This window comes from Salmo salar, chromosome ssa18 (assembly GCF_905237065.1).
Source record: "Salmo salar chromosome ssa18, Ssal_v3.1, whole genome shotgun sequence".
Classification (NCBI taxonomy): domain Eukaryota; kingdom Metazoa; phylum Chordata; class Actinopteri; order Salmoniformes; family Salmonidae; genus Salmo; species Salmo salar.
The window spans coordinates 19,217,479-19,231,443 of record NC_059459.1 but is presented as its reverse complement, the minus strand read 5'-3'; the positions used below and the strand labels follow the sequence as shown (position 1 = coordinate 19,231,443).

At 42.2% G+C, this 13,965-nt stretch overlaps 1 protein-coding gene across 1 annotated transcript in view; it reads right to left on the bottom strand.

Moving 5' to 3' along the window:
• The window catches only part of LOC106577001 (protocadherin-15-like), a 250,597-nt gene that overhangs the window by 192,205 nt on the left and 44,427 nt on the right, over nucleotides 1–13,965 (bottom strand). The window contains 2 exon segments of the mRNA XM_045700849.1: nucleotides 5,087–5,152; nucleotides 6,035–6,049. Coding sequence (XP_045556805.1) covers nucleotides 5,087–5,152; nucleotides 6,035–6,049 — 81 coding nt within the window.

Below are 13,965 nucleotides of genomic sequence, written 5' to 3'. Positions count from 1 at the left end.
TTAACTATGTTTAATTGTTTAATTGTTTAATTGTTTTAATTGTTTAAATTAATCATGTAACAATTATCTCATTAAGAATTTGGGCCACCACGGAAGAGGTTATTTAACGAGTTGCCATCTCCTGAATTAAACACTAGAAGATTTAAAATTAAATAACAGTCACTTATTAATCATTACCTCATATCAATCTCATAATCTGAACGGTCACAACCTTCTTGGATCAGCAACAACCCCATCCGCAAGCATTATTCCGTAGTACACAAATTGGTTTAATTATGTATTTACTAGCTAACTAAATAATAACACAGAATACACATACACACTTCCATGAGACAAAGGTCCCTAGTAGACTGACAAGATATGACAGCTTGTTACACATATGGAGAGGGGGTGGGGGAAAAGAGAGAAAGGGACATTTATCGTGGATACATTCTAGGACTGTCCTCACATTACTCATATACCTTGCACACAAACTGCCGCCCGTTTGGAATAAGAAGTAATAAAGGTATTTACGTGTTGAATGCCATTTGCCGTTTCTCTGTCGGGACGAGCCCTCCTTTGGAAGAATGTTGGTTTGGTGAGCCTTTTCTGTGGGTCACTTGTATATGCTTTGATTATCCACAGAGGTCACAATGTCCTAATTCTTAGTTGTCCGGTCTCCAATGGGCTGTTTCCTAAGAACAGCTACTTAGCCTTATCAGTGATTGTCTGAGAGGGGAATTACTTTCTCCTCTTCCTCGGGTAGATAGTAAATTTCCAAACGACTTTACATGCACAGCTGCAGACTGGCGGTGTCCTGGTCTAGTCTGGTGAGTTTATCTTCACCTCGTGTTGAGGTTAAGTTCTAACCATTTCAAATGTGTGGACCACGATCTCACGTCTTTCTGGTCTGATGTTAATTTCTCTTCCAATACTTTTAAGCACTCGAAAAGGGCGGTTCCATCACACTGACACACTTTTCTGACCTCACTCGGGATGTGGCTAGTTACTGTGCAAGGTATTCTCAAAAACAACTATCTTATTAAAAAACAAAAATCACATTCCTAGCTTAACACAAATACTTTCATCATTTTTCACATTGTCTACACCAGGTATTGGATGGAGACCTCATTCCTGTAGTGTAAATACTTTTCAAGTTGCAGTATTTCCTTTATAACCTTACTAAAGACATTACAAAATGAAAAACAATATGACATGATTATTCTTTAGGTCCCCACTGACCATTCCCTACATTCTGATGTTAGGAATTTTGTCCCAGTGTTCACTTTTTTTTTCTTTTTTTTTTGGCCAGAAAAAGTATTTTGGAGACAAAGACATTCCTTTGGTTGATACTAAGAAGCAAGAGAGTTCTCTGCTGCATAACATTTACGACCGGTTGTGAGGTGTCAAAAAGCACCCCCAGCGCCCTCTCCCTCTCCCAATGGCCAGAGAAGGTCTGGCCATTGTCAACCATTGCCCAGCTGATCTGAGCCACTGGATCCTCACATGTAGTGATCACAACTGTAAGATCAAAATTGGATAACTTAGCTAGTCATGCTGGCAATAGAATAAGCTTTCAAATTATGCCCTCTTGACCCAGATTGTGATTTATAATGGACCGTTTTTGGATTGCGTAACCAACAACAGTAATTGTCTGAAGGTGAGGATGCAGGGCTGTATTCCAAACAAAATAATACAAGTGTTCTTGCTTTAGTTCCTTAAATTGCAAAGCTAGGAGAGCTCAAAAAAGCACCTAATAGTTGAAAGCTCTTTCCTTGAGTCATATCACAAGTTAGACAGCTACTCAAACTCTTGTCCTTTTTTTCTTGTCTTATGTTACACATACCCCACATTTTCCATTTATATTCTTATTATGTTACTCAATCTATCAAGAGTCAGATTTCGGTATTGACAAATGCTGCGAAAAGTACAGAACATTTTAAATGTACAAAATGTGTCCTCACTTTCGGTTTCCTTTCAATTTCTACTATAGTTGTGCATATGCTTCTCATATTTCTTCTGTTTGAAACATTAGAACTGGGCCCTACTGTCACGACTTCCCCTGAAGGTGGCTCCTCTCCCTGTTCGGGCGGCGCTCGGCGGTCGTCGTCGCCGGTCAACTAGCTGCCACCGATCCTTTTTTCCTTTTCGTTTGGTTTTGTCTGTCTTGTGTGTCACCTGTGTCTAGTTTAGGTCATTCGTGGGGTATTTATTCTCGCCCTACCTGTTTGTTGTCGTGCGGGATTGTTTGTTATCTGTCGTTGGTTTGGGTTGCGTTTATTTTTGTTCGGTTAAGTCTTATGTATTTTTCTGGACTGTGTTCCAGAACATGTCGTTGGGCTACTGTTGGTCCTGTGCCCATTCTATGGTTGGACTCGTGAATAAATGCCTTATCTATATTTTTACTCTCCTGCGCCTGACTTCACACCCACCTCTCCTAGGGAGCTGTTGACACCTACATGCATATAGGCCAATTCCCACGAGTGTAACGGGTTAATAAAACTAAGTTATATGAGCAAGAGCAGTGTGCAGGCTACTCTGTTTTTCAATGAACGGCCATTGAAATAATTTTTTGAAAATATCATTTCAGCAACTGATTCAAGTCTTCTATCACAAGGCTTATGATGTATTCATCCCTCAAGTGATGCAAAAGCCATTCTAAAACAGGGACATTTCTTGGAAACCTACAGACAAAGCAAATGGTGAAGGACTGATGATTATTCTGTTTGTTTTTCTGGTGACTGACGTAAACTAATATAAAAGGGAATGCAGGGGAGATGGAATCTTATATGTAATTTGTAATGCATGTGTGTGACAGGAGGAAGAAATTGACCACATTTAGATGGATAATTGCTTTGGTCAATAATGACTGGTTGCCTGTTTAACATTCCATTATAGGAACACCAGGCCTGGACACTTTCATCACATCCAGATAAATAAAAGGACAGGGGCCATATCCCAGGTAAATTAGTGTTTTATGAGGGGGGATAAAGCCCAAATCTCTCAGACATGGCGAATCAGAGTAGTACACATTGATACAGGGACGAGAGGGGCTTTCTAACGCAGGTCTGACTGCATTTCAGTCTAACACATTCCCTAGACAATCCATCATGGCCATATCACAGAAACTCATATGGAGAGGTAGGGCTGGGAAGGACATGTATAGAGAGGTAGGGCTGGGAAGGACATGTATGGAGAGGTAGGGCTGGGAAGGACATGTATGGAGAGGTAGGGCTGGGAAGGATATGTTTGGAGAGGTAGGGCTGGGAAGGACATGTATGGAGAGGTAGGGCTGGGAAGGATATGTATGGAGAGGTAGGGCTGGGAAGGACATGTATGGAGAGGTAGGGCTGGGAAGGACATGTATGGAGAGGTAGGGCTGGGAAGGATATGTTTGGAGAGGTAGGGCTGGGAAGGACATGTATGGAGAGGTAGGGCTGGGAAGGATATGTTTGGAGAGGTAGGGCTGGGAAGGACATGTATGGAGAGGTAGGGCTGGGAAGGATATGTTTGGAGAGGTAGGGCTGGGAAGGACATGTATGAAGTAGTAGGGCTGGGAAGGACATGTATGGAGAGGTAGGACTGGGAAGGACATTTATGAAATAGTAGGGCTGGGAAGGACATGCATGGAGGGGTAGGGCTGGGAAGAACATGTATGAAGTAGTAGGGCTGGGAAGGACATGTATGGAAAGGCAGGCCTGGGAAGGACATGTAGGGAGAGGTAGGGCTGGGAAGTACATGTATAGAGAGGTAGGGCTGGGAAGGACATGTATGGAGAGGTAGGGCTGGGAAGGACATGTATGGAGAGGTAGGGCTGGGAAGGACATGTATGGAGAGGTAGGGCTGGGAAGGACATGTATGGAGAGGTAGGGCTGGGAAGGACATGTATAGAGAGGTAGGGCTGGGAAAGACATGTATGGAGAGGTAGGGCTGGGAAAGACATGTATGGAGAGGTATGTATGGAGAGGTAGGGCTGGGAAAGACATGTATAGAGAGGTAGGGCTGGGAAAGACATGTATGGAGAGGTAGGGCTGTGACATCCATTATAAGGGTCTGGTTGTTGAGCGGTTTGTCTTTTGAAAAGCCCCACCCAAAACTGACAAACAACAGCTCTCAATTTCGAAAAATCATACCCAGAACAAAACAACAGCAAAGCAGAAACAGAGACGCACAAGCACAGGCAAATGGAGTTGAGCTCGTGCGCTCACACACACACCTGTGAGAGGCAACTCCAGTATGATGTGACAGCCCAGTGAAGCGCGTGTGAAATAATAAACTCACTGTATAAACAGACCCAGAAAAGCATGCTCACTGAAAACTGCTCATTAAATGTTGTTAACCTGCAGAGCTTATTCCTGCAGGGAGCCACTTTGAGGCAGGTCCACCTGTTTCTCAGCTGGAAGTTACTTCACTCTCAACCACATTCCTTTTACCAGTTGAAAAAAAAACACATAAAATGAATCCGCACGGTGCAACATCTCACCTCACCAGCAAAAACTATATTAGCAGTGGAGGGGGAGGAAGAGGAGGAAGAGGAAGAGAGGCAAAAGGTGGAGGAAGATAATAATGAGGAAACTGAAGAAGGATTTCGGCACACTTGACCCCAACAACTGGTGCACATCTGTTTAGCGACATCCCTGAGTCCTTGAACACACTCAGAGCTGTAGCCGTCACCAGTTGCACACAGCCATGCATAGCCGTGCCGTCCTCGGTTGAGAGCGGTCTATACACTAATGGAGCCCCACACCGCACCACCACGAGAAACAGCATCTGTACCAAGCACACACGTCCCCTGCCTGGGGAGACCAACACACACACACAACAACAACAAGTGCCTGTAACAAGTTGATTTTCCTCGAGCTAATTAGTTAAATAGAAAGTATAGTGCTACAGGTAACTGAAGTCTTTAAGCTAGATGTGTTCTCAACAGGAGCACAAAGGCTCCTAGCCTTGTGGGTAGAGGTTTGATTGGGCACCCAGTAGCATACCAGTCGACTCTTAACTTAGAAATCCAAGTACCGGTACTTCAACTCTGTGTTGTAATGTATGTTATGGTCTATATTGAACAGCGGGTACTGTACAGAGAAAACAAAAAGGAAGTACATACCATTGGGGCTCTCTTCATCGATGGTCACTATGGTAGCAGGTGGGCCTGACCTAGACAGTTTACATTCTGTATGCGGAGAGAGAATGCAATAAAACACATTAATACCACAAAGAGCCTTATGTTATACGCTGACATAAAATGGCATAACTGATTATGAATGGTTGCATCATTTCTATGACTGTTGAAGAACATTGATGGGTTGAACGACACTGACACAAAAGCACAGTGATGACCAAATCATTATAATACATGATGACAATATATGACAACCATGTTGGGGACAACATGAGCACAGTGTCCAGTACAGGAGATGCACAGATGGGAATTACTGAGAGTACAAAGAGAGAATTGCACTTCAGTGATGACTGTATGACAGAGAAAGACAGGAGAAAGGTATTGAGAAGGGTTGCAAAGGGAGGGTATATTACTGAAAAAAGTTTGCCAGTAAACTACCAGAATTTTGGTAGTCAAGGATTTTATGTAATTAACCACAAGACATCTAGTGGCCTTTTTGGTCTGTAATTATCTCTGGCCCTCTCTGTGGCCTTATCACAAATCAAATATATAAAATAATTAAATAACATGATAAAAAATAATACAATGACATTAACATAAACCATCAACATAGTGAATACCATTGTTGTTTAATATATACATATGTTTTTGTTATTCAAGTATAAATTACCAAAGTTACCATAGATTGACACAGGTAAACTGTTTATTAGCTTTGTTAAATTACCGGTAGCTTTGCAACCCTAGTTGAGAGTCAATATACACTTAATGCTGAGAGAGAGAGAGAGAGAGAGAGAGAGAGAGAGAAAGAGAGAGAGAAAGAGAGAGAGAAAGAGAGAGAGAAAGAGAGAGAGAGAGAAAGAGAGAAAGAGAGAGAGAGAGAGAGAGAGAGAGAGAGAGAGAGAGAGAGAAAAAAGTGAAGGTCTACCCTCTTACCCTCATACTGCCAGTCTTTAGAGGTCAGGGTTAGTGGTGCCATAGAAGGAAAGCAGAAAAGAATCATGGGAGAAAAGAATAACATGATGGTTTAGAGGAGAGGTTTGATGTTAGAGGAGAGAGAAAAAAACAGGAGAGGAAAGGGGGGAGTGGAGTGAAGGAATAGAGAGTCAGTGAATCAAAATAACATCTCTATAAAAGACACTAGATCTCAGTTTAAGCAATATTTAGATGGACGTCATTTGGCATGGGAGTAGGAAACAAGATACATCCACCACAACATAGTTAGCCTTTTTTCTTGTAGTTTGGAAATGATAACTGTAGTTTGGAAATAATTACATATTTTACCATATATTACTTAAAGGGGCAATCTGAAATTGTTGCATACATTTTCTGACTTAAAAACTCATGATAAGTGTTTGTTTTGAACGTAATTACTTAAGTGAACTCTTCAGAGGCATGCACTTAAAGGCACATACATACAGAAACAATAACCAAGCATAATTTCCTCAAGCTATACCTTACTGACATTAGCAATACTTAGATGGTACTGTACTGTCTTTCTCCAAGAAAATCATTTCCCACTTAATTACTTAATAGCACACTGTTTAGAGGCACATATGATGAATGATCTCCATGAACCTATGCACCTTACTGGCATCCAAGACTTTATAAAGGCACATATTATGGCCCAAGTCCATGAACCTACAGTATGTACCTTACTGACATCAGCAGTGACATTCTTAGAGATGCTGAGTGACCAGGTTCAAGGATAATGTTTACTGGACATGGAGAACAAGTTGACTCTGACCGTAACTCATTCAGCAACTAGTGTCCCTGTCTAAGGCATGTTGATGAACACATGTGATCTGCTGTTCAGCCCTGGTGTCTCCTTACAATACGTCTGTGTGTCATCAGAGAGGGACAGAGAAAATAACCCCCTCTAAGGTTCCTCAATGGCAGTCTGTTGCTTAACTCCTCTTACGCAACTAAACACCTGTCGCTAGGTGCGAACGGGCCGATCGTTTTCCCATCAAATATTCATGCCCACGAGCCCTTCCAGTAATGTGAAGGTTTAAAGTGCACATGAATCAGTAATACAACTGCAGGCTTGAATTCGCTGTTATATTAATTTGGGGTTTTTCTCTAGCACAGCTACGCATGATAATTTGTGATTCAATGGCAATAAGGGGGCCACAATATTTGAAAGTTCAGTTGTTTCATGAAATTGGGTATTCATTACATCCAGTTTGTGTCCATTTTTGACTTCAGGCGGATGCACATTCATTTGAAATGAGACAGAGAAAAGGCATTCATATGTATGCTGTCTATGTGTGTAATAATTCAGAGGTTTAATCAGTAAGGTGGCACACAGCTCATCTCATTTCAGTCATTTTGTAACTGCACAGCTAATCTGTTAGGAGTAGGAGTAGGAGCTCTGATATAGGAGTTCAGATTTCCTCCAATTTCACAGCAATTAGATTAATGAATGCATCTGCTGGAGAAACACAGACATCTACATTTCCTTTGATTCAGACAAAAATAGAAAGTGGTCCGACCTACCAATCTGAGGCATACACAACACAGCAAATGAAAATGAGTATGCTCATCAGCTCTGAGCAAATATGTGGAGAGAAAGGGAGAGTGGAAGTATGTTTAGGCGTGTATGGGGGGTGTGTGTATGTGTTCGTGTGTAACTACGTGTGTGTGCAGAATGTCTCTTAAAATGAGACCTTCAGCAAGGCCTTAGGATCCCAAGGAGTCTGTTGGTTTTATGTTTATTGTGTGTGTGTAGTAATGTCAAAAGCCTGCTTTGAGAAGAATATTCTCCAGCAGGGAGGAAGAACAATGGCTTGTACTGCTCTGTTAATGGTCCCCTGTTGAGATCAGAGCACACACTGCAGCAGAAGGGCAGCAAGACACACACACACACACACACACACACACACACACACACACACACACACACACACACACACACACACACACACACACACACACACACACACACACACACACACACACACACACACACACACACACACACACACACACACACACCATAACCACATCAGCTTTAAAGTCAGCACAGTCAAGAGACACATGTTGACTACAAAGCCAAACAGAAAATAGAACACCATATTTCATCTGGTGTTTACATTTTTTCCAGGGTGTTTGTGTGTTTGTTTTCTGACATTCTCCGTCTGGGACTCTTCCCTCTCGGGTGGTCTCCCAGAGTTAGAAGAGAATATCAGAGATGGTTCCGATCACTGCCCCACCCCTGGAATTCTGTATTCATAGTAAACATAGCTTAGTCATGCTGAAATTCCTAAATACCATAGGTTGTAACGTTCCTCAGGTTGCTAATGAAGCCTACTGTTGAAGTTGGTATAGGCATATACACACACCACGGCAAAGCTGCTTCTAGATGTATCGACATATCTGGCAGGCCAGGGCAAATCCTAAAAAGCTCAATTGTGAAGTCAGGAGGTGTGCGTCGAGTTAACTTGGTCCAATAGGGAAAGGGGTACAAGAGCCAAAAACATAAGGAGAGCATTGTGCAGCCAGCAAGCAGGAAAGCGAACATATTTGGAAGAACACACAGCTTGTCGTCAGTGGTAGAAAAAGTACGCAATTGTCATACTCTAGTAAAAGTAAAGATACATAATAGAAAATGACTCAAGTAAAAGTGAAAGTCACCCAGAAAAATATTACCAGAGTAAAAGTATTTGGTTTTAAATATACTGTGTCAAAAGTAAATGTAATTGCTCAAATATACTTAAGTATCAAAAGTAAAAGTATAAATCATTTCAAATTCCTATTATTAACTAAACCAGATGGCAACAATTTATACACTATATATATATATATATATATATGTGTGTGTGTGTGTGTGTGTGTGTGTGTGTGTGTGTGTGTGTGTGTGTGTGTGTGTGTGTGTGTGTGTGTGTGTGTGTGTGTGTGCGTGCGTGCACGGAGTATATATGTAACGAGTACTTTTGTGTGTCAGGGAAAATGTATGGGGTTATTTTCTTTTTAAAAAATGTAGTGAAAAGTAAAAGTAAAAGTTGTCAAAAATATAAATAGTAAAGTAAAGTACAGATATCCAAAAAAACTACTTAAGTAGTACTTTAAAATATTTTTACTTTAGTACTTTACACCACTGCTTGTCGTAATATACTGGACAACATGTAAAGTGTTGCTCCCATGTTTCATGAGCTGAAATAAAAGATCACTTAAATGTTCCACATGCACAAAAAGCTTTTTTCTCTCAAATTCTGTGCACAAGTCCACCTGACAGGTGCGGCATATCAAGAAGCTGATTAAACAGCATTACATAGGTGCACCTTGACAGAAAAGGCCACTCTAAAATCTGCATAACACAATGCCACAGATGTCTCATGTTTTGAGGGGAGCGTGCAATTGGTATGCTGACTGCAGGAATGTCCACCAGAGCTGTTGACATACAATTTAATGTTCCTTTCTCTACCATAAGTTGCCTCCAATGTTGTTTTTTAGAATTTGGCTGTACGTCTAAACAGCCAGACCACTTGTAACCACACCAGCCAAGGACCTCAACATCTAGCTTCTTCAACTGCGGGACCGTCTGAAACCAGTCACCCGGACAGCTGATGAAACTGTGGGTTTGTACAACCAAAGAATTACTGCACAAATTGTCCGAAACTGTCTCAGGGAAGCTCATCTGCATGCTCGTCGTTCTCACCAGGGTCTTGACCTGACTGCAGTTCAACGTCGTAACCGACTTCAGTGGGCAAATGCTCACCTTTGATGGCCACTGGCATGCTGGACTGTGCTTTTCACAGAGGAATCACAGTTTGAACTGTACCAGGCAGATGGCAGACCAAGTGTATGGCGTCATATGGGCGAGTGGTTTCCTGATGTCAACGTTGTGAACAGAGTGCCCCATGGTGGCAGTGGGGTAACGGTATGGGCAAGCATGAGCTACGGACAATAAACACAATTGCATTTTACCTATGACAATTTGAATTCACACAGATTCTGTGAAGAGATCCTGAGGCCCATTGTCGTGCCATTCATTCGCCGCCATCACCTCATGTTTCAACATGAAAATGCACGGCCCCATGTCGCAAGGATCTGTACACTATTTCTGGAAGCTGAAAATGCCCCAGTTCTTCCATGGCCTGCATACTCACCAGACATGTCACCCATTGAACACGTTTGGGATGCTCTGAGTCAACGTGTAAGACAGTGAGAAAAATACAATATAGAGAGATACAACGAAAGGCAGGTGGGGGCAGACACAACAGAGGGAAGGACAGAGAAAGAGGAATGGCAGAGGGAGATGGGAGGACATATAGCTCTTTCTCGCCCCCCCCTCCGTGCACGCACGCGCACACACACACACACACACACACACACACACACACACACACACACACACACACACACACACACACACACACACACACACACACACTCATCAGGAGTGTTGGACCAAGTGTATAGAGAATGATATACAAGTGAAAATCAATACAAACAGAGAATAGCAGGGGGAGTAGAGGCTAGCTTGGAACATACGTTTAACTCCTCTAAAGGAGGGGACAACATGCAGAGAACTAAAACTAAACTGCAATAAGGGTCAACAGCCAATTCATTCAACAGATTTCTGAGAAGATTGAGCCCAAATGTGCTTAGTAAAGAGATACTGTATACTCTGCAGCAAGACACTCTATAGCTGAGAGAGAAGGACAGGATGGTGTCTATTCATTTAGAAAAGGGTCAAAATGAGTCCCCAACAGGCCTAAGTGGACTGAGCGTGAGGGTTCGACAGCATGGTGTGTCATGGGTAACATGATACTCTGATGACTTGACACTCTTTACTGATCATCAGTATCTCTGTAACCAGAGGCCTGGGTATCTACCAGGACTCCATGTCCAATTCAATGTGACCAAAGGTATTTGCAGGGCCATGCTGAACATGCCATTGATGCACCTTCAGTGTAGCTTGGAGCGATGCTGAGAGTGAAGCCACTTAGTTGTAGATGCATGGGAAATGTAGCCTATACTTGAGACAATAATACAATAACCAGGAAAAAAGTGCATTAGGTTACAATTGTCTGAAATAGAGGGACATATTTTAAGAACAAGAAGGACGTCTTTCAGGAACAATGATCTCAACATCATGGTCTATCCACAATTAGGATCACATAGTGTATTCAGAAAGTATTTGCACCCCTTTACTTTTTCCACATTTTGTTGTGTTACAGCCTGAATTTAAAATGGATTAAATTGAGATGTTGTGTCACTGGCATACACACAATGCCCCATAATGTCAAAGTGGAATTGGCCAGCAGCATACCTAAGCAGGTTTGGTCCTAGTTGGTCCCTGGAAGGGAGACCAGATGCTGCTGGAAGTGGTGTTGGAGGGCCAGTAGGAGGCACTCTTTCCTCTGGTCTGAAAACAATATCCCGATACCCCAGGGCAGTGATTGGGGAAATTGCCCTGTGTAAGGTGCAGTCTTCCTAAATGTCCAATCTGTCCCTCATAACATCATGGCCACCTCATCATCCCCAGCTTCTGATTGGCTCATTCATCCCTGTAACTACTCCCCAGGTCATTGCTGTAAATGAGAATGCATTCTCAGTCAACCTACCTGGTAAATTAAGGGTTAAATAAAGTAAGTATGTTTTGAGAAACTTTTACAAATGAATTAAAAACGAAATGCTGAAATGTCTTGAGTCAATAGTGATTCTCTGATCCACCTCAACGCAGACAACACCATTCTGTATACTTCTGGCCCTTCTTTGGACACTGTGTTAACTAACCTCCAGACGAGCGTCAATGCCATGCAACTGTCGTTCCGTGGTCTCCAACTGCTCTTAAATGCAAGAAAAACTAAATGCATGCTCTTCAACCAATCGCTGCCCGCAACTGCCCGCCTGTCCAGCATCACTACTCTGGACGGTTCTGACTTAGAATATGTAGACAACTACAAATACCAAGGTGTCTGGTTAGAATGTAAACTCTCCTTCCAGACTCACATTAAGCATCTCCAATCCAAAATTTAATCTAGAATCAGCTTCCTATTTCGCAACAAAGCATCCTTCACTAATGCTGCCAAATATACCCTCGTAAAACTGACTATTCTACCGATCCTCGACTTCGGTGAGGATATAGCCTCCAACACTCTACTCAACAGATTGGGTGCAGTCTATCACAGTGCCATCCGTTTTGTCACCAAAGCCCCATATACTACCCACCACTGCGACCTGTACGCTCTCGTTGGCTGGCCCTCGCTTCACACTCATCGCCAAACCCACTGGCTCCAGGTCATCTACAAGTCTTTGCTAGATAAAGCCCCCCCTTATCTCAGCTCACTGGTCACCATAGCAGCACCCACCCGTAGCACGCGCTCCAGCAGGTATATTTCACCGGTCACCCCCAAAGCCAACTCCTCCTTTGGCCGCCTTTCCTTCCAGTTCTCTGCTGCCAATGACTGGAACGAACTACAAAAATCACTGAAGCTGGAGACTCATATCTCCCTCACTAACTTTAAGCACCAGCTGTCAGAGCAGCTCACAGATCACTGCACCTGTACATAGCCCATCTGTAAATAGCCCATGCAACTACCTCATCCCCATAATGTATTTATTTATTTATGTTGCTCCTTTGCACCCCAGTATATCTACTTGCATATTCATCTCTGCACATCTATCACTCCAGTGTTTAATTGCTATATTGTAATTACTTCGCCACTATGGCCTATTTATTGCCTTACCTCCCTTATCTTACCTCATTTGCACATACTGTTTATAGACTTTTCTACTGTATTATTGACTGTATGTTTGTTTATTCCATGTGTAACTTTGTGTTGTTGTATGTGTCGAACTGCTTTGCTTTATCTTGGCCAGGTCGCAGTTGTAAATGAGAACTTGTTCTCAACTAGCCAACCTGGTTAAATAAAGGTGAAATAAAAAATACAATAAAAAATAAGTAAATATTCAACCCCTTTGTTATGGCAAGCCTAAATAAGTTCAGGAGTAAAAATGTGCTTAACAAAGTCACATAATAAGTTGCATGGACTCACTTTGTGTGCTATAACAGTGTTTAACATGATTTTTGAATGACTACTTCATCTCTGTACCCCACATACACAATTATCTGTAAGGTCCCTCAGTCAAGCAGTGAATTTCAAACATAGATTCAACCACAAAGACCAGGGAGGTATTCCAATGCCTCGCAAAGAAGGGAACCTATTGCTAGATGGAAAAAAACATTGAATATCCCTTTGAGCATTGTTAAGATATTAATTATACTGTGGATAAGTCACTACACAGATACAGGCGTCCTTCCTAACTCGGTTACCGGAGAGGAAATAAACCGCTCAGGGATTTCATCATGAGGCCAATTGTGACTAAAACAGTTACAGAGTTGAATGGCTGTAATAGGAGAAAACTGAGGACGGATCAACAACATTGTAATTTCTCCACTTTACTAACCTAAGTGGCAGAGTGAAAAGAAGGAAGACTGTAGGGAATACAAATATTCCAAAACATGCATCCTGTTTGCAATAAGGCACTGTAAAACTGCTAAAAATGTGGCAAAGAAATGAACATTATTTCCTGAAAACAAAACTTTATGTTAGGGGCAAATCCAAGACAACACATCACTGTGTATCACTCTTCATATTTTCAAGCATGGTGGTGGCTGCATCATTTTATGGGTATGCTTGTCATCGGCAAGGGAGTTTTTTGGGGGATAAAAAGAAATGGAAGAGAGGTAAGCACAGGCAAAAACCTAGAGTAAAACCTGGTTCAGTCTGCTTTCCAACAGACACCGGGAGACAAATTCACCATTCAGCAGGACAATAACCTAAAACACAAAGCCAAATATTCACTGGAGTTGCTTACCAAGATGACTTTGGATGTTGCCGAGTGGCCTAGTTACA